This window comes from Pempheris klunzingeri, chromosome 12 (genome assembly GCF_042242105.1).
Source record: "Pempheris klunzingeri isolate RE-2024b chromosome 12, fPemKlu1.hap1, whole genome shotgun sequence".
NCBI classification, from domain to species: Eukaryota; Metazoa; Chordata; class Actinopteri; order Acropomatiformes; family Pempheridae; genus Pempheris; species Pempheris klunzingeri.
Genome location: NC_092023.1, coordinates 26175811 through 26196414, shown reverse-complemented (window position 1 = coordinate 26196414; position 20604 = coordinate 26175811). Strand labels below are relative to the sequence as shown.

The 20604-nt window shown below is 41.6% G+C and overlaps 1 protein-coding gene across 1 annotated transcript; it reads left to right on the top strand.

The window, feature by feature from the left end:
- Window positions 1-242: 242 nt before the first annotated feature.
- Window positions 243-1575, top strand: hs3st1l1 (heparan sulfate (glucosamine) 3-O-sulfotransferase 1-like1). The gene has a single exon (XM_070841348.1). The coding sequence runs from the start codon at window positions 349-351 to the stop codon at window positions 1288-1290; it is 942 nt and encodes a 313-aa protein (XP_070697449.1). The 5' UTR covers window positions 243-348; the 3' UTR covers window positions 1291-1575.
- The last annotated feature ends 19029 nt before the right edge of the window (window positions 1576-20604 follow it).

The following is a 20604-nucleotide window of genomic DNA, read 5'->3' as shown; positions in this document are numbered from 1 at the left end:
CCTTTTGAGATGATGCAGTTGTAACAGACATGGATTGTATTTATGACTGAATTGGTTTTCCAGGGGAATGAGGAAAGTGACATTTCGGTATAAATTCTCTATTCTGCTTTATATACCTGAAATCTGAAAGCCTTTTCTTCTTTTTTTGTCTTTGTTCTTCTACAGATGTGCTGTGGACTGCCGATGATTTCTCCTCCTCCTCCAGGTCAAATTCAATGGCAGACAAAGACTGCACTTCCCACTGCTCTTGTTATTACTGAGCTCAGAAAGACACATCTTGTCCACAGCTAAACCACCGTCTCATTTTCTTGCTTCTTTCTCTTGGCCAATAATCTTCAGTCCATCATTATGGCTTGTTTCCTGGCATCTGCCTTTCTCCTGGTTCTCCAGACATACGCCGCCCCACCTGAGCTTGTCCAGCCAGGATTTGGCATAACAGCGGACTCCATGGACCTTGATGCTGGACTACCAGCCAATGTCTCTGGAGATGTGCCTACATCTCCACCTCCAGGAACTAGTAAAAGAGCCCCACACAGTATCATTATTGGGGTACGCAAGGGGGGCACAAGAGCACTGCTGGAGATGCTAGACATACACCCTGAGGTGGCTGCTGCTGCCACTGAGGTGCACTTCTTTGACTGGGATGAGAACTACGCCAAGGGTTTTGAGTGGTATCGGGAGTTGATGCCCTACTCTTACCCACACCAGATCACAGTGGAGAAAACTCCAGGTTACTTTACGTCAGCCCTCGCACCAGAACGCATCTGCGCCATGAATTCGTCCATAAAGCTGCTACTGATCTTGCGAGACCCAGCTGAGCGGGTCATTTCAGACTACACCCAGGTGTACTTCAACCGGCTGGAGAATCACAAGCCGGTGCAAGCCATTGAGAACCTGCTGGTGCGCAATGGAGCCCTGAATATCCGATACAAGGCCATTCAGAGGAGCCTGTACGACATCCACATGCGCAACTGGCTGCGCCACTTCCCCCTGGAACAGATACACATTGTAGATGGGGATGCTCTGATCCGCGACCCCTTGCCAGAGCTTCAGAAGGTGGAGCGCTTCCTCAACTTGCCCCCAAGGATAGTATCCTCCAACTTCTACTTCAACCAGACCAAGGGGTTTTACTGTATCCGAAGTGATGGTCGAGAGCGCTGTCTGCACGAGTCTAAGGGGCGTCCTCACCCAGCTGTGAACAGCACCGTCCTCCAGCAGCTCCGCTCCTACTTACAGGAACACAACCGAACCTTCTTCAGGCTGGTGAAGCGCACCTTCGACTGGCAATAAAGAACCCAGATCACAAATTGGACTCCTGGGAGACACTGCCTTGTCTGTGATGAGGACAAAATGGGGGCATCAAGCACTTTACAGAACTGACATTAAAAAAAGCCCCTTGAATAGCCTCTTAATAAGTACTGTTGTGATCTCTGGATTCAGCAGGGCAGTTCTATATTCACACGATAAGGCAGAATAATAAGGAAAACTGTAACTAGAGGCGTATGATTAAATGGAAGAATCTCCAAGCTTAATAAGTCATTCTCTCTGTGCTGGAAGCGTTTTAAGTGATCAAATTACAGCAAAAACAAGTTTGTGAAACTGATGAACTTCTTTTTCCCCTCTCTTGTTTGATATTCTTGTTCTTGATAATAAATTGTTCTGCTTTCAAATGTACCAGACGACTGGAACATTTCTGTCTCTCTCCATTTCATTCTGGCCGTCTAGCTTTGGGTCTAGAAAGGCACTTTATAAGTAAATTATTATTATTATTATTATTATTATTATTACTACAAGCTCTTGAACCGACAAACCTGCATTATTCAGGGAGTATACTGTGGTAAGAAGAGGCATTAGAATAAGCCTTTGATTTGCTGTGGTGAAAGGTAGACTTTAACGCAAGGAAATAGGTGCCCTGGAGCAGCGCTTTAGTAGTACAGGAATCACTAATGGCTTTGGACATTGAAGGTAGCCTGTGCCTGCAGCTAAATCAGTCAAATCTCCATAGTCAGCAAGCTCAATTCCAAGGAGCTGCTATTGCATTTTGTTGCTGCTCTGTTCAACAGTTTGCACAGGTGTTAAATGTAGCCATTAAATCATAAGCCTAACAGTGCTGTAAAACATTTGCGAATGATACTGCATCCGTCTACGTATCGCTTTCCTGAATCATACTTGGTATGCAGGTTTCCCAGAAACATCTTGTCGTCCTGTACACAACAGATAGACATGGGTCATGTTTCTTTTATTGATTAGGCTTTAAACAGCAGCCAAAGCTACAGCTCCACTGGGATCTGAGATTCATGTGATCTCCCCGCTCTGTCTGCTGGTATAAGCACTATAACTCTCCTGAGGCAAGTAGTCATTGATGCTACATTGGATCTATATCCAGAACAGGGAGTGGGGCATATCGCTGTTGGCTATACTGAAATATGCTGAATATTTATATGAATAGTGCAGTTCATGGTTGATGTGGGGTTTTAAATTATAATTAGAGTGGAAAAACTGTGTGGTTTTCATGTGTGTACATTAGTTCTGTTTGATGACAAAGGCAGTGCCAAGTCCCCCATAACTTATCTCACTCACGGACCTTTCTTCCTTCTGCTCACCAGGGGGCACTTGGACCCCAGAGTAACTCATGAGGGAATGATGTGAGGAAATTAGTCTAGACATACTCTTTCTAGGTTCCTCTGTCGGTGCACACACAGGTGAAGGGCCTGCGACAGTTACCTCATGACCCTGGTCGACGCCTGTCTGGAACGATTCGTCCAGGGGCGCAAGGGCCTTGCTCCACTGCCACACACACACACACACACACACACACACACACACACACACACACACACACACAAGCACGTTACAATCATTCCCAGGGTGCTACATTGGTGTAGCACAGTGTTTCCATTAGGCAGGTGGGCAGGAGGGACAAAAGGGCATGCTTTGCCTACAATATGAGAGTACACACTGAACAAATTCCCACTTATAGCCTTTATTTAGTCGAGGCAAAGTTAGCTGAGCATGTATGCTGTTTTGCAGAAACACTGGGAGCGGCATAGTGCATTTGTAGCTATGTAATGGTGGACTGTGAAAAACTGCAGTTAGCAAGAGGTTGTTTAAGGATAAAGATATTTTTATCAACCAGTCCCCTGAAGTCCATATCGTTGTAACAAATGCAACAATATGGCCTTAAGAATCCTGTACGCACAAGCACTTATGCAGTGTTTCAAACTATGACTACATCAAGGTTTTTGTACAACAGTCCGTGTTTGGTTTGTTCATGGGATTTGTTGATGATTATAAAATGATAAATGAATACTGTCATAATGAATGTATCCATGTGTCATTGTTGCTGTTTATATATCGAGTCCAGAATGGAGATCTTGGCCTTTTTTGTGTTATCCTTGAACAAGAGTCTACACCTAATGGTAAGGTAAGATCCTGTGGTGTCAGAGCTATACAATGACAATGCTAACATGCGGATGTTTAGCATGTATAAAATTTACCATGTTCACCATTTTGGTTTAGCATGTTAAGATGTTTTAGTTTAGTTTACCTGAGAATATTAAAATTAGTTAATTGGTGCTGAATGCTCTTTGTTATTTCCCCCTATGTATTAGACAAATTCAAATTTTGACCTGACAATGATGTAGAAATTTGCCACCATAGCAGTTACTGTCAATCGCATGCTGGTACTGGGGTAAACTGTCAAACTAAGTAATATCCAGTCTCTAAGGACGATAAATGTTAGTGCAAAATGTCATGGCAATCCATCCAATAGGTGTTTAGATATTTCATTCTAGGATGAAGAAGTGGACTGTCCAACTGACCATCCCTAGTAGGGCTGTCACCTCACAACGTTGGGGGAAAAAGTTAATATTCAAAGTGTGATGAACTGTTATGAATTCCAAATGTACAGTCTATCAGCACATCAGACCTTTTAAAGTACGTTACCTTGTGATCTAGCACAGGGTGCTGTATCAGCTTGACTTAATGCATGCCCCATTGACCTATGACCTCTTATTAAACTATGCAAGTAATGTTATTTTGTCGGCTGACGAACACCAACACTAGTACGGAGGATGGAGGACAATAGCGAACAAAGCCATCCTGAGTGGAAAATCATGACACCAAAGCATATGACAAACAGTGTGTGGAAGTAACTAACAAAGCTGTACGTCAACTTTGTGCAAAGAAGCTTTCCACCCAAGTGAGGCAGCTGAGGCACCACAAATAAGTGGAGCTAATTCAAGTGTACAACCTTGTCTGACTGCCTACCACTGGGCATGCTTGTCTTCAATAGGCACCTTGCTAGAACCAAGAAGTAGGGTAAGGATAAGTAAGGATATACGGCTCAGTGTGTGCTGAGATTGTGGTGCAATTTGTGTTGAATGAAAGGTGCAAGTACAAATTAAATGTATAACAATTATATAATATATAGTATAACTATTATTATTATTATTATTAACTATTATAATGATTGCTGGAACAGTGGGACGGAGTTTGTACTCAAATTCATTCAAACCAATGGCCTGTCGTTCCAAATTCATTCAAACTTGATTTTTGGAAAAAGTCACAGCCCTCATCCCGAGAGCCATTTTTTTGGTGGGAATTCAATCCAGAAACCATGTGGTTACAAAGCCTGCACCTTACATGTGAAGGGAAAAACAGCTCAAATAGAGCTCTGCAATGTGTTGAGAATCAATAATTCTGCTCAGTATATTGAGTGCTACCTTTTCTGTACATGCACATGTTGATTTGGGTCTGACATACTATAATTCAAGGTAAGCCATTTACAACCCTTGATAGTAGCAAGTTGCTTTAACTAATGGCTACTATTGAGAGAGTCACTTATCACTGCATGTCTTTGATAACTGCCAACCTCGGGCATAATTAAAGGTTTGAGGGGCGGTCTGGAGCAATCTGCTGTAGATGTTTTGGCTGGTCTTGTCATCCTTGAAGCCTTTAATGATCTGTCTGGGATTGTGATTGATGAAGCACTTAGCATCGAATCAAAGCACAAGGAACGCTGGCTGCTTGCTAAGCTGTTTGCAAACTAACAGCCACTGTATTTGCGTGATACAAGTCTATTACGGCAGTGTCCTTGATGTGAATTAATGACCTCCGTGCCAGCATTAGATGGAGAGCCTAATGCACATTAAGAGTTGACTGACATGGCTCAGCAGGTATACATAAGCTATAAACAGCATGGGTCAGTGAATCGGGCTACAGCTCAATAAGATGCAGGAGTTGGTTACTTAGTTTTTTAAAAATTCATGATCACTGCAGCATCTGCAGTGTCTCTACAAGCAATTAATTACACACTGAATGGTTCACTGTTTTAATGATGATATAGTCCTTTTACAGGATTTCAAACATAACCTTATTGCCAACTGAATGAGTATCTTTGTGTTTATTTCTCTATTAAATACGCAGCAATTCCACACATCTGCGCACACAGGTGTGACCATCTGGACGATGCCTCTGAGCTCTCATCACTATGAAGCTATTTCTAAAACATCAAGGTGGCTCTTTTGCAGGGAAAAAGCCCTTCCATTCAATTCTTGCAGCCAAGACATCACCCCGCAGCAATGGTATGTTTTTATTTCTATATTGCTGTCTCAAATGCAAAAAGCCTGTGGGGAGTGATGTATACTGCATACCCAACAATACTGTACACAAAACCAACCCACTGAAACCCTTTTCCATCTTGCTTGATCAGAAAAAGAACAATGAACATAAATCTAATGAGATCAGGGACCCCGAAACCGTCATGTTTCCCAAAATACATGTTGGATTATCACAAACACAAAAGGCTCAGAAACATAAGAAGCATTCAGATAAACCTGTTTTTCACACATAATTTAAGGGCTCCTTTTTTTCCCTTTGTGATTACTTATTCATTTGTTTGTTGATTCATTTTTCATTGCCTCGGGTGCAGGGGGCATGTGTTTGATGTGCTCTCATGGCAGTCTTTAGTAAAGGGGAAGGAAGGCTGCTGCTGCATTCAGGTCAAAGGGAGGGGCAGGAGACATGTCTGCTTATTTGCAGCTGCATAATAAAAGCCTCTGATTAATCCTTTGAGGGGATGAAAGGAAAAATATATTTAAAAAAAACCTGAGGTGAGATCAGGGCTAACAATGCAGAGCGCGTTGTAAAAACTGTCTGTGTAGGCATGTGTGTGTGTGCGGTGGTGAAATGGAGCACTTCCACATGCTAGTGGACCTCTTGCTGTTCTGCAGGAGACAGGATGTCAGCAGAGAGTCAAACTCCTTTACACTGCAAAAATGTCCAACCATAGTTAAATGAAAACATTTTAGGTATAAGCTTTCTTTGGCTTGAAACAAGTTAATTTGGCAACCATTGCATTAAGTGATTTTTCTTCGATTTCTTAGTTAGTTTCTCATTTCTAGATAACAAGTCCAGCTTGAACTATCTCACCAGCAACTCTGAATGACTTAAGTGACCCTCTGGCTTTTCCTCTAGCGCCATTATTTGATTGTCGTTTTTGGTTTTGAGTTTTCATGATCCCCAGAGGATGAATTTCAGTGACTTCAGTGGGAACTTGTCGAGGGAAGCATCTGAACATCTATATGGATCTGTATGGACTGGGACAGAATTTAGAACACATATTCGAGGTCCCCAGACGACAGATCTCAATGACTTTTGGTGATCCTCCATTAAAGTAACATTTGGAAACAGGAATACAGAATGGAGAAAAGCACTTAATATGAGGAGCTAGCAAGATCTCTGACTTTACAACTCTAAAAAGAGCCGTCAGCCCAGAAGGTTGGGAACCACTGCCATATACCATCCAACACATAAAGGCGTAAACAAACTCCACAAACATTATATTTGCACTGCTTTCTCGCTAAGACCTAACAAGACATGCATCCTCTTTTTCAGTGTCACTTCACACCCAGCACCTTTTTTCTCCATATGTCTGAGTGCTGAGGCAGCATATAGACTTTGTGTCTGTTCTTGAGGTTCCAGTCACTTCTCTCCCTCAGCCTCTTTTATCCCTCAATCCTCCCCAGCAGCTCTTGTCTATTCAAATCAAGGGCTGCTGGAAGAGTGCCAGGAGGCATTTCACTCTGGAATGTGAAATCTACTCTCCTTTGGGTGTACAGTAGAGCCCCGAGTCCCCGCTCTGATTCCTCCACAGCCAAACAACAACAACAGTCGGAGTGCACTGCCATGCAAGAAAGCATCGCATCTCACTGCCGGCTTACAGCAGCCTGGGCCCACAGGAGCCAAGTGTCACACAATCGCTATTTCCTGCCATAACTGAAAGGGGCAAGAGGGACCAGACAAAGGAAAGGTCTCTCTGAGCGCCCTTGAAGTGTGTCAATCTTTTTGCCTCGCTTTCTTGGTCAGCTGGGATCCCAGCTAGCACTGGATGCTTGGCGCTTCCTCCATTCATTCATCTTCTTTTTGTATCCTTTTTTTTTTTTTTTTTTACCCGTTGCCTCGCTGTGGAACTTCAGGGGGGAAGGTGACATTTTGACTCTGCTAATTTCTCAATGTCGTCCCTCATCACTGTCTGGATTTCACTGTTTCAAGCTCTCCGTGAGCCTGCTCAAAGGGTGGATGAGGTTCTTATTTTTAGAACATTAATTTATGTTATACAAATTAAGTTTGCTTCACCAGTGACTCGGGCACCTTCCTATTGCTAATTCATCTCAAAGCAGCCCCTGTGTGTTGCTCCATTTGCAGGAGAGTGCAGAGATGTGAAGATAAAGTGTGTTCAAAGAGACAGCACAGATTTCAGAGGAAGCGATAACATCAGCTCGGTCCCCCTGAAGTCCTCTGCAAAGTGAACAACATGCCCCTTGGGGTGGTTGCTAATCCAGCAGCCTTGTGGCAGCTAGAACAGGTAAATAAGCCAGACGGAAGGACAGGAAGGAAAGAAAGAAGGACACAAGCAGCCTCACAGCATCACTTCTTGAAAATGATTCCCAAAATTGTGGTTTTATTTTGAACAGTGACATCTGTTCAAGATTTATTAAACACGTGATTCTTGTTCACTGAGCACATCAAAACTTCACAATGTATGTTAGGCTCATACTGTCACTATCACTGTAATGACATTCAACTTTAGTGTCATATAAACTCACAATTATATGAATTTAGCACAGCAATTGCTACTTAATGAAAGCTGCATAAGAAAAGATATTTGCAGGTGCAGGTATCATCAGACCAAAGTGACTCCCATCACCCCTCTGTGGGTGGTACACATTTATGGTATTTGCCAAGATTAAATTCTGGGGTCAGGTGGGGTGACTGGTAAAATCTTCCCTGCCTGCTAGAAAAAAAAAAAAGACTAAAACCTTGCAGTGAAATGTAAACTGTCTCCTCAAAAGCAGCAAATGAGTGATCCATCTGCAGAGCCACAGTCTACAGTCCCTTTGGTATCATTGGGTACCCTTTGGTCATCATAAAGATCTGCCAGTTTGCTGATGCTGGGAGCACTGAAGTTCAAATAGTTTTCATGCTTTCCTACAAATTCATTCGTTTTCCTACAAATGAGAAGATGAATTCATCAGGAAAGAAACGCTCAGGTATTAGTCAGTACGGTACACACATGGTGGCTAAAGTGAGCTAATGTTACCAAAGTTTGCACATTGCAGTGTAGCTGACATCACTGAGTCAGTTCACTCACTTCTTGTGCCACAATATATTTAAATGTTGTCCTATAATTGACACCTGTGGCCACAATGATGATCAGCAAAAGTTAGGCTCACATTAGAGATAAAGCTAAAGAATAAATAAAAGCTGTGTAAGTAATAAACTGTTATTTTCTGTGGAGTTAAACTGCTTTTGTTCAAATCTAACTATGTCCTTTTTAATCTATAGTTCCAAAACTTTCACTGAAAACAAAAATCTCCCTCTGTTGTAAATGTATTTTTTATTTTTTGTTATTTATTTTTTAAAACTAATATGCTAGCTAAAAACGGAATAAAAAATATCTATATTTTTATATGTATATTTTAGTATTTTCTTTTGCTCAGGCGATTAAATAAAGAAGCGATTCAGTCAACACACACTCATGAAATCATTTTTACTATTCTAACCAATTAGCATTCAGTAAAACACTGTTCCAAATTACACTCCTGGTGCTCATTGTGAGCAGTTTGCACAAAGTTGCCCACCTCAGTCAATAAGAGAAGCATGTATGTGAAAGAGTGTAAGGATTATCTGTAGGTGAAGCCTGGCTCTTCTGAAGGTAAAGAAGTCTGAGTCCAAGATTAGGACTTTTGTTTCTGTGGAATTAATCATTGAACCTGATGTACAATTTCACTTGGTCTCATGAGGGGAGAATTTATGACTCCAAATGGCTCCAAATGGTTTTTGAAGTAACAATAAATAAGTGTTCTGAGTTTGTTCCACCACAGAAAAAATTAGTACCTACCCAGCCAAAGTTAAATGATTAAGTCACAGCCAATTATATAGAATTAGGTTTCAAAATCATGAAAAATAAGCAGCATTCTCTGCTCTGACACACTGGGGGTGTGTTCGCTGCAGGTGAGGACTGCTGCTCTTTATTCTGTCTGTTTAAAATGTTCATTCTCCTGTTTGTTTCTCTCACAGTTCCATTGGCACTTTACCGATACCAACTTTTAACTGCTCAGTCTAGATCGTTTTAGACTTGATATGTTCATTTCAAACCGATCTTGATGTCGGCGTAGCTTTGTTAGCCTCGCCTAGCGTTATCATTTAAGCCCTTTTCACTGCAGTCCAGCCAACCTCGATAACCTGTGTTACATTATGATGGCCTGGCCTGGCTTGTCCACACAAGGTGGAGGTGTTCTTTTATATAATGCTGTAGGAGGAGTCATGCTAATGACGCTCCAGTACGTCATCTATCGACCATTTCAGCCCTGACCAGACATCCTGAACTCAAAAGTAAGTTTCTAACATGCATAATGTGTTTAGAAAAAAAATCTCTACATTTCCTTCACACAGACTTTAAACTGTATGGCCGAGGATAATCTAAAGAAAAACACACCCCTAAGGTGTTGAAGCTACCTGCACTTGCACAGTGGCATCCACAGATATTAGGGTATAAAGGGTAACTTGGACAGAGTGCACCAAAGGGCTGTAAATCTGTCGAGAGTTGATGGATACAAGTGATGTGTAAGTGAAAAAAGTGATTTTGTCCCATGTGTAATCTTGCAAACATATATTTTTAAATATATATTCTATATAATTCTCAATCACTTGCCAATACGTTGGATTGGATAGCCATTTCTCTCCAAAAGAATCAATACTTGAAGGGCGCAGAATGTCCTGTGTGACTGTAACAAAAGTGAATTCATCCCAACTCTGCTGTTTGTATCCTTCTGCCAGCTGTCCACTGTTCTTTTATCCTCAGTCCTGTCAGACCTCAGCGCTGACATGTCGATAGAGCAGAACAAGAGAAGCAAACAGTCAGGCTCAGCTGTAATTGATGGCCAGTGGTTGTGTACAGGGAGGTTCGGTCCTCTTTATGGGCACAGAGGCCAAGACGCTTTGTTTATCACACCACTGCTCGGTGCCCCGTCCTCAGTGAGTCTAAGTTATTCTGCTGTGATGCTTTTATTAGATGGAACAGTCTGAGGCTTCAAATCTAACGCTGACCCCGTTTTTAATTAAAATACCACCAACAATTGCTGGTATGGATACAGTGAAACTTTTAAAGCCAAGTTTATTCCTTCATCTGAACTTCTTCTAACAAGCAGGAAGGTAATGTCAGGACACCCGCTTACATCACATTATCTTTGTGTCATGAGTTCTGTTTGTTTGTATGGAGTTAGTGCTTGCTATGCTTGTGTCTTGCTATGGAGAACAGATCAGTCTGACCGTGAAAATATGATTCATTTTCACAGTGTGTTAACATTACATGATATTATATTATCATCTATCAGACTTTCAGATTATTTATATTTAGTTTCTCTGACATAATGAATTAGAGTTGTTGTTGTGTAATAACCATTATTCCCAGACTGCAGCAAGACATTCTTACACAGCACAGAATTGAATACAGATTTTAAAAGGCTTCAGTACACTTTCTAAAGGTACAGCCAATCATAATGTCATCTGTGTCATTGTGTAAATGCATGACTCCACGCAGATCTAGCTAGATAATCTAGATAATCAGCACACTGAAAGACTGAAAAATTGGCATAGATTCAGTCCAATAAGCCAACTGATTATGCACAGTAGTGTTCATCCCATCATGCCTCTGGCCCAGCTGGGTTGGTGAATGGCTCGTACCTCAGAAATGTTGAAATAAGGACTTTTCTGGGCTTTGGAAAAAGTTTTACAAGGACTTTAAAACTCTCTTGACTGCGTTTATAGCTGGAGATGTCCTTTCAAAAGTTAAAGCTTTTGTGTCTGCAGGAGATTTTTCATTGCAATGCTGTGAGGGGCCACTGGGAAATATTGGAAGCAAAGCTAAGCAGTGGCCCAGTATACAGTTCTTATGATACCTCCGTGATCACCAAAGCTATCACAAATTATCTTTTGCACCTGTAGCCACACGAAGCAGTGATGTTACAGTGCACTGGCAAACCCTGAAGAGGGTCAGTTGTTTGATACCCAGCTCCTCTGGTCTGCATGTGAAAGTGCAAGATACTGAACACGTGAATGAACTAAACATGTGAATATGTTGGTGTGAATGACTGAGTGGACGTGAATGTACCGTTACAGCGCTCTGAGTGGTCGAAAAGACTAGACAAGCTCTGTACATCTACGTATAGCAAGACGACGAGGTCAGCCACTTAGAAGTCTTTTTTTTTTAGCTGCTGTTAAAGTTGCTCTTTAAATGTTTTTGATCTCACTCGCTCCATAACAGCAACAAGCAGGCCTGATAATTCTGCTTTAAAAGTCAGATCCTTGGTGGTCAGATTTAGGAAAAGTCACTTGTGTAATCTATGATATCATCTGTAAGTTGACTGACTGTAGCCTGATGTTTTACCTTCTTCTTGGCTTGTTCCTCGATCAGGGGAGGATGGTCCGTCTATCTTCTCCAGGCTCAAAGATGGCTGCAGAGCCCAATCCATGCAGCGCACACCTTTTCACACTTGGGACATGGCCAGCCCTGTGCCACCCTACAATACCCTCAAATTGCTTTCCCACAAGCGCATGCTTTTATTCATGTAACAGCATCCCAAAAACAGAATCTGCGTTTCTGCATACGTTGCCTCCAAAGTGCACTTCAGCCGACAATATTTAAGAGCTTTTTCAGTTAGAGGTGGGATATTCAAAATTTTAATATTAATAAGGTTTTGTCGCATGAGGAAGCTGTACTATTCAATCTATTAATGAATAAGAGATAATTAGTGCCCCATAATTACAAACTCAGATTTTGGCCCAAATTTGAATTAATTGAATAGATAAAGAATTAACCCTAACCTTGGTGGTAAATGACTTGAAAAGAAAGTTAATGAAGATAGGTGAAAAAATAGATTTTGCACCAGTGTTGGAGATGAGAATATGCACATTTTAATTGAAAAACTGATAAAGACAGAGAGTGACTTCAATGAGAAGACAACGCCGCTGCCTCTTCTAGTCTAAGCTGTTTACTCTCCACTGGGACCACTGGAGATGTTGAACTCAGCCTCCTGTGAAGGGTTTGGAATAAATGACTGGATGAAAGAGCATAAGACCCTTCACTTTTTCTGGCTGGTTATTATGATCTTCTCCTGTGCTGCTGTTATTTATAAATCATAGAAATTCATCCACAATGGATTCACAGCGAAGAGCATCCCAGAGGGTCAGGGTTATGCAACACACTCCACATTTTTCCTGAGTTCTACTGAAATATGAAACCTTGAGGCACATAAAAAAAAAAATCCTCATCCTCTTTAAACACAAATAGCAATGTTGTAAGAAATATAAATTCTATATAAAAACATTGTATTTACATATCCTAAATGCACATTTGCTTCTTCCATTTAAGATCCAGATTTTTTTCTTACGATAACCACAGTGCATTTAAAGTTGAAAGATTTCATTCCTGGTTGATTTTGCAACATATATAGAAAACACTGTTTGACAAGATACTTTTTCAGAAATAAAACAGTAGCCCAGCTGTTGTGCTACATCTGTTTACAAAGTTGCCAAGCAAACTCACAGTTTAAATAATGAAGTCGATCAATAATAACTGCAATGGTAATCTGATTTCATACTTCACACGGCATAAGTAGTTTTCCAGTCAACAGCAGGGCGTAGTAAAGTCTGTTACCTGGACGAGGAATTGGAGGTGTGCAGTCTTTCACCTGAACCTCCCACTGTAGCAGCTCCACGTAAACTGTAAGTTGACACACGTGTGATGGATGATCTGTCATATATGTGGGAATAATGGTGGACCTGGATATTATACAAGAATGGCAGTAAACTTAAGTCAAACCGAATTTAATGTGATGTTCCTCCTAAGAAATCTCTTGTGCCGTCATTGATAAAGTATCATTTTGATTTTGTCTGTTAAGCTCAGGGCAGTGATTTGACAGCTAAGCAAGTTACAGGAACAGAAACAGAAACAGAAAAACATTATTTTGGATTTACTGAATAATTCTCCTCAAACCTTAAATGGTGATAATGCTGATTTCAGAAGCGCCTGACTGTTACCTGTGAAGAGTGGAAGCTGCATCATATGTACAATATAATCAGCGGGCATGAGGGGTCCTGCCTGGTCCCACTCCCACTATGTGACCAAGAGCATTTTACAGCTGCTTTTTTTCTCTGCACATGTGGATGCAAAGTTCTACAACTAGTTATTTTGACCAACTCTGGACCAAGTGGGATATGATGGGCTGCATCTTAACAGGAAAGGAATTAAATTATAGTTTTATTGACTTGTAGCATTAATTGATGTTTCCTCAGTGAGACCGTGCCCAGCATTTTGGATCTGTTTGTCACAGCCATGTCAAAGACAGTCCTGGTGCTGGTTCTGTTTCCCTCTCATGCTCGCTCACTCCTGTTAGGATCCCTGAAAGACGGTGAGCAAAGCCAAGTTCCACTCACAGTCCACACAGACACAACCTCACCTCAGTTATAACCACTTCTTTTGTCCCCACTGTTGAATCTTCTCACCTTTGTTTATTAAACGTAAGATCCCTTGCCAACAAGACTTTTTTATCATCACAGAGTCCTGGATAAATCCTGACGACTGTGCCCCACTCACTGAGTCGTCCCTCCCTGATTATTTATCTTTCCACCAGCCAAGAATGACAGGCAGAGGGGTTGTCCTTGCAGTAATACACAGAAATGATTTTAGGTTCTCTCCAGTCTCGCTTGGCTTCTTTTACACTTTTCCATTCCTTTTTAAAAAATAAATTACCCATTTTATGTGTCTTAGTTTTCAGACCCTCTAAACGTATTTAGGGATTTTCAGACCTTTTATTGGTCATAATGTTACAATATGACAGAGTTCTTATTTTTAATGGTTTTGATATCCATCTTTATTGCCCTTCTTCCCTTTCTTTTATTTTGGATGTCATCAAACTGGGATTCTTTTGATTTGACTCGATATACGAAGCAGCCCAGCCGTGACAAAGGGAACACACTTGACCTGGTGCTGGCTCAGGGTTTCTGTGTGGATGAACTTGGTTGATTTTACCATGTCTGACTACAATACAGTTTTCATTCAGGTTCCACTCCTCTCTCCTGACCCCAAAACCCACCACACTGATTTGCTCCTGCCCTCCTAAACACTGTCTGTCTACCTGAGAACAACTTCTCTGACATGGATGAATGACGAATTAAGAAAGATGTAGTGCAAAAAGATGTAGCACACATGGAAAAAACATAAAAACTGTGTCTCCCTTGCCTCGTTATAAGACCTAATGTTCACCTACCAGCATACTATCAAAGAAGCAGGGAACAAGTCCTCTCTGGATCCCTCTGTTTTAAGTCATTTTCGACCCATGTCCAAGCTGCCACTTTTAGAAAAAATGTCTCTACTGAGCTGATTTCTTTTATGAACAACAATCAAATCTTTGAAAAATGTCAGTCCGGTTTCTGCTCCCTACATAGCGTTGAAACAGCTCTGGTCAAGGTCACCAGTGATTTATTGCTTGTAGTCACAGGCTTGTACTATATTTTTATTTTCCTTTACCTCACTTCAGCTTTCAGCACAGTGGGCCATAATGGCTTAGTCACCTGTCTGAAGAACTATGCTGGCATCACTGATGTTGCTCTGGATTGGTTCATTTCCCATCGGTCCTCCTTGTGTAATGCTTGGAGATGCTTCCTTCTCCTCTGTTCCTCTCTTTTGAGGGGTCCCCCAGGGCTCTATTATGGGTCCCCATATACATGATACCCCTGGGGCAAATCCTGCGTAGATATAACATCTATTTCCATTGCTACGCAGATGACAAGTAATGTTAAAGCCTGGTACTGATATTTCCTACATTATGTCCTATCTTGCTGAAGTTAAAAATTGGGTGTCAAACAATTTCTTGCAATTAAGTGACTCCAAATCAGAAGTGATTAAAATTAACCCCTGTGTTACAGCGTTAACTACATCTCCTCCAGTCTAAGTGCCTTATCTAACAATGTTCGGAAAGAGGCCCGTGACCTAGCTCAAGTGACTAAGGTGGTGCAATCTTGCTTTGCCCATCTGAGACAGCTAACCACGATCAGGTTATTCTCCACTGCAGACTCAGAAAGGGTCATCCATTTTCTTATCTGTTACAGACTTAACAATCTCAATGCACTTTATTCTGGAAAAAGCAGGCGACACATCCAAAGGCTGCGGGTGATACAAAGTGTTGCTGCCAGGCTTTTAACACGTAATCAGAGAAGCGACCACATTACATCGATCCATGAGTAAGTACCTGTGAGTTTTAGAATTGATTTTAAGATTTTGCTGCTTGTTTTTAAAGCTTTGCAAGGTCAGGCTCCTGCCTATATCTGTGATCTGCTGATTCCCTGTGAGCCTGACCGCTGCCTGAGATCCTCCAGCAGGTCTGACTAATGGTCCCAAAATCTTGCCTTGTAACTATAGGTGACCAGACCTTAAGTGTTCAGGCGCTTCAGATGTGGAACACGCAAAATCAGTACAATCTTTTAAATCCCTTCTCACTTTTATTTCATGGTTTTCTGGTGCTGGTATTTGTTGCACATTTTATATTTTTTATCTTGTTATATATTAAGTTTTTATTGTAAAGCACTGTGTAACTGTTTTTGAAATGAGCCATATATAAATAAAGTTATTATTATTACATATATCACTTTTTTGTATTTATTGATTCTATCAATGTGGCTATTTGGTTTTGCTAGCACTGATGTAGTTTGGGTTTTTACAGTTTTTTTGTTCAGTTTCATGTAACATCTTGCAACCTTCTACAAAATAAATGTTAGTTTTATATTCCTGAGGTCAAGAAAACATTTTTTTGGTGAAAGTCAGGAATATTAAATTCTATCGCCAGGAGGATTTTCTCTCTGCTGCAGCCCTCTTTGTAGTGCTGATCTTGGACCAGTAAACAGCCTTTACACCTGTCCTCATCACTGTGGTATTTCACACAGACTGGACAGCTATTAGCTGAAAAGTGGGTCCTGATGTTTAGGTTCCACCTCCCCACATCATAATCTCACACCTCCTCTGTGTAGCAGTGATGGGCTGATGAATGTATCACATCTGTCCTCTCTCAGAAACACCTTCACGTGTGTGTGTGTGTGTGTGTGTGTGTGTGTGTGTGTGTGTGTGGACATATACATGTGTGTATGTGCATGTGTGTGCATGCATGTGTCAGTGTGCATGAGGCATCTTGACTGGGTGTGTAGTATGACAGCCCCAGCAACACCTGGCTTCCCCAGCAGGAAGCCGTGTATTTAATAATGAGAGAAAGTGTCAGGCACACAAGGTTCCAGCAACAGACAGAGGTGTACAAAGGCACCGCAGACTCCTTCCTCAAGCCGCTACCTCACCACACACACACACACACACACACACACACACCTTGTCTCTCCTCTCCTACCGTAAACCACATGGGAGGAAGGGGGATAATCACATTTTCTGTCAAAATGAATAGGTGATGGCAGCTCCGAAAAGACAGAAAAAAAACTACGGTGATGCAAATGTGCCTGTTTGTTTCTTTTTCTGCAAGCATCAGCTGTCCTCGCAGCTCAGGTTTCACTGAAGCAGTAACTCTGTCCTCCCTGGAAGCTACCCATGAATCAAACCCTGGGCATTTGATTGACAGCTCATTACCCTCCCCTTAACACAGACAACAACCTTGGAAAACAGAGGTAAAGCTGGAGGAATCAAGTTGAGTTTTGTATTCAAGCAGGGCTGGAACAAGGAGAGACTTGGGCCCACAGATGGAAAATATCTGCACGACTTTTATATTCGTAACTTTAATTTTCTTAAGATAAGAGATAAGATTAATGAGTTGCCTCCCATGACAGATTCTATATTTTTGGTAATAAGACCATCAAAGGAATCGCTGCCAATTTTTTCTAGCTTTCAACAGCCACATAGTCGTTCAAGGGCAAATCTTTGACTTGAGTAATTATTTCGAGTTTAGTTTGTTCTTATGACTTGAAAAAAGTGTATCAGAATCAGTAGCTTTTTTCCCTCCACAACACATTACGTCGCCCCTCTCAGAGAGACCTAGAGCTACAGTGAGACCGTCAAGGCCGAGGCAGTTTGCTCTTTGAGGGGTCAGCATGACCGGTGTTTTGGTTAACCCTCATTAGATATTAGTGATATTGTGCCACCACAGGGATGCCTCAGACCGTTTCAGGCTGACAGTGAGTATAGGATATATTTTGGGAGCACACATTTGTTTGATGAAAACTTCAAGTGTTTTTTAAAGAAGCTGTGATAATCTTGCATGAGAAAAATGCCACATCTATTCAGGAGTGCAAAGCTAAGATGAGCACACACACACACGCGCACACACACACACACACACACACACACACACACACACACACACACACACACACTCACACACACACTCACACACACACACACACACACACACACACCATGCAACCTTCATCCCGTTTGTACAACAGTATCAGAGGAGTCTGGGAACTCCTTGTTCCCAGGAGAAGGCCCAGCAGACGCCCCACCGCCCACCTTATCTCCGAGTTCCCACTGCCGGCGGAAAGGAAGGTCTTTCATATGACTCTTATCGCCAGACTAGAAGGGAGAGAAGGAACTGGGAGGAGGATGGTTGGTGGAAGGGGAGGGGGGGTGAGAGCCCCTGTTGTGCAAGGCCACAGCCCTGCTTTCCATGCCCACGTGTGATCATCAGTTGCACCAGGGCGCAGAGTACAGAGAGAGAGAGATCTCACCTCATCTGTGAGACATTCACAGAGAGCGAGACGAAACAGGGGAAATGTCAAAAACTAGAAACGGCTTGACGACCCTCACATCTCCCCTCTGCAACCCCTGCACAGCACGGGCACCGCGTGAGGCTGGATATAGAGAGGCAGAGCCAGAGCTCCACATTTCCACCAGAAGCTCTGATGTGCTACTATTTGTGTCTGGTTTGGCTCATACATTAACTACACACCTACAGTGAGCACAAGCTGTTAATTTAGCAGCACTAGAAGGTGTACTATTTGTGTATGGTGTGTGTGTGTGTGTGTGTGTGTGTGTGTGTGTGTGTGTGTGTGTGTGTGTGTGTGTCAGCATGAAAGAGGACGTGAAACAGTGTATGAATACAGGGGAGCTGGCAGGGCCTGGGCTTCCTCATGAGAGTGCAGTCCCCCAGGGAGAAAATAATGTGGATGACCATTTAAATGACATCACAGTTTTGTTCTCATCTGATTTGATTGTGGATAGAAAGTTTGCATAACAACTTTAGATTATAAATAAGGACAGATACTACGAAAGTTGTGTGTTTTCATGTCTGATTCTAACATCTACACCCTGATTCCAACAGCAACTTTATTCAAATAAACATTTTAATCCCAATTGGGAAAAAGTTAAGGGGAAACAGTTAAATTAGATACTGTATATACAAATAACCTGACAGGCTGTGTAGTCACATTAAACGTCAGTGCATCAAACCAGCCATGGGAGATGAATAGTCCAAATTCCAAAATCTTAATATTGATTTTAATATTAATGTTAACATACACTAACATACTGTAAGTGTATGTTGTCAACATGTGAAATATCTGATAAATCAGAATAAGAAAGGATCAGCCTTGCATTTAGATCACATTTGAATGGCAGCTAATGGGTCACAGGGAATAACAGAATTTTAAAACAAGAACCAAGAGAGAAGAGTGGATTACCACCAGAGCAAAGTGGGCAACGGCCCAGGTGTCTCAGAATCTTCAGGGCTCCAAAGGCTCCACATTGCTTTTTGTGGCAATTACTTAGCGCTAATTTGATCAATTAAAACCTCTGTGCAGCGGCCCAGAGAAGCAACCTAGAGACGCAGGGTTGAATGATGTGTGAACACTAAACATTTCGTGAAACAGCGCTTGATCTTTAATTGCCATATTAGCGCACCATGATCAAACCAAGCAGCATGGCACATTAGAGCATGCTGATGCATGGCGAGCGCACGAGTGTCAGTCAGCCCAGACAATAGTGTGCCTTCACTTTCTGTCAGCTCCCTGCCAAGCTCTGTTATGTCTGCTTTAGTCGGTGTGAGGCTTATCACAATCCTTCCAGTAATACAAGAGAGGCTGCATGCCTGTCAAAAGAGGGACTGTCATCAATCATTTATCCAACAAAACAAAAAGTTACGGGGCGGAACAACAGAACCATTACTTAAATAATTGTCAACACAAGTCGATCTTCTCCCTGTAGTAAGGATGCTAGTTTTTTCATTCATGACTTTGTAGTGCAGTTAGCAGGTCAAGTCATTTCAATTTTCTATCATATTTTAGGTTCTTGGCTGATGTCTTTACCCACAGTGACTCACAATGAGAGAGCAGGTAGGAGTTAAGTGTCTTTCACCGCTCTCACGCATGCAGCCGGCGAGTATTATGGCCTCAGGGTTCATCTGTGAGGGAGGTAATTCACGCCAAGCACAGATGGCTCACTGCAGTGCAATTTTAACGATTTACATTTATGATGGAGGACAGTATGAGGACAAAATATTTAGAAACTGCCTCACATCGCAATTTCAATTCTGATCTCTCATCTATGATCTCAGTAACAAGAAGAAAATGACATACCTGACACTGTTTGCAGTGTGTCAAATGTCACTAAATGGTAATAAATAAATGTTAATAAATAATAAATAACAATTATTAAAGTAACACGAGCTCATTAAAATAACGTGTTACTGGATTGAATTGTTTTATGGCAGTTAAAAAGAAAAACTTTTGCCTGTTATAAAAGAAGTTTGATAATCAGCAGTTTGGTCCGTGAGTTTTCAAAGCAGCATGAAAAAAGAGAGACAAAACCTTTTGAGTTTAAATTACAGGCTCGATATTCAAAGTAAAGTAATGACTACATTGCTCAATGTGACATGACAAGCAGTTTGAAAATGATAACAACAGATGACACCACCTGCAAAAGAGATCAGGACTAAAACAACTAAAACAGAGATGTAACAGACAGATACAATACATCAAGGGTGCCCAAATATTACTAATTAGCCTGCAACCTAATTCAGTTCACTTCTGAAAGTGCTTCTTTTGTGCAGTATT

Excerpts from the sequence above, each read along its gene's own strand:
- hs3st1l1 (XM_070841348.1), top strand. The coding sequence starts at position 349 with ATGGCTTGTTTCCTGGCATCTGCCTTTCTCCTGGTTCTCCAGACATAC.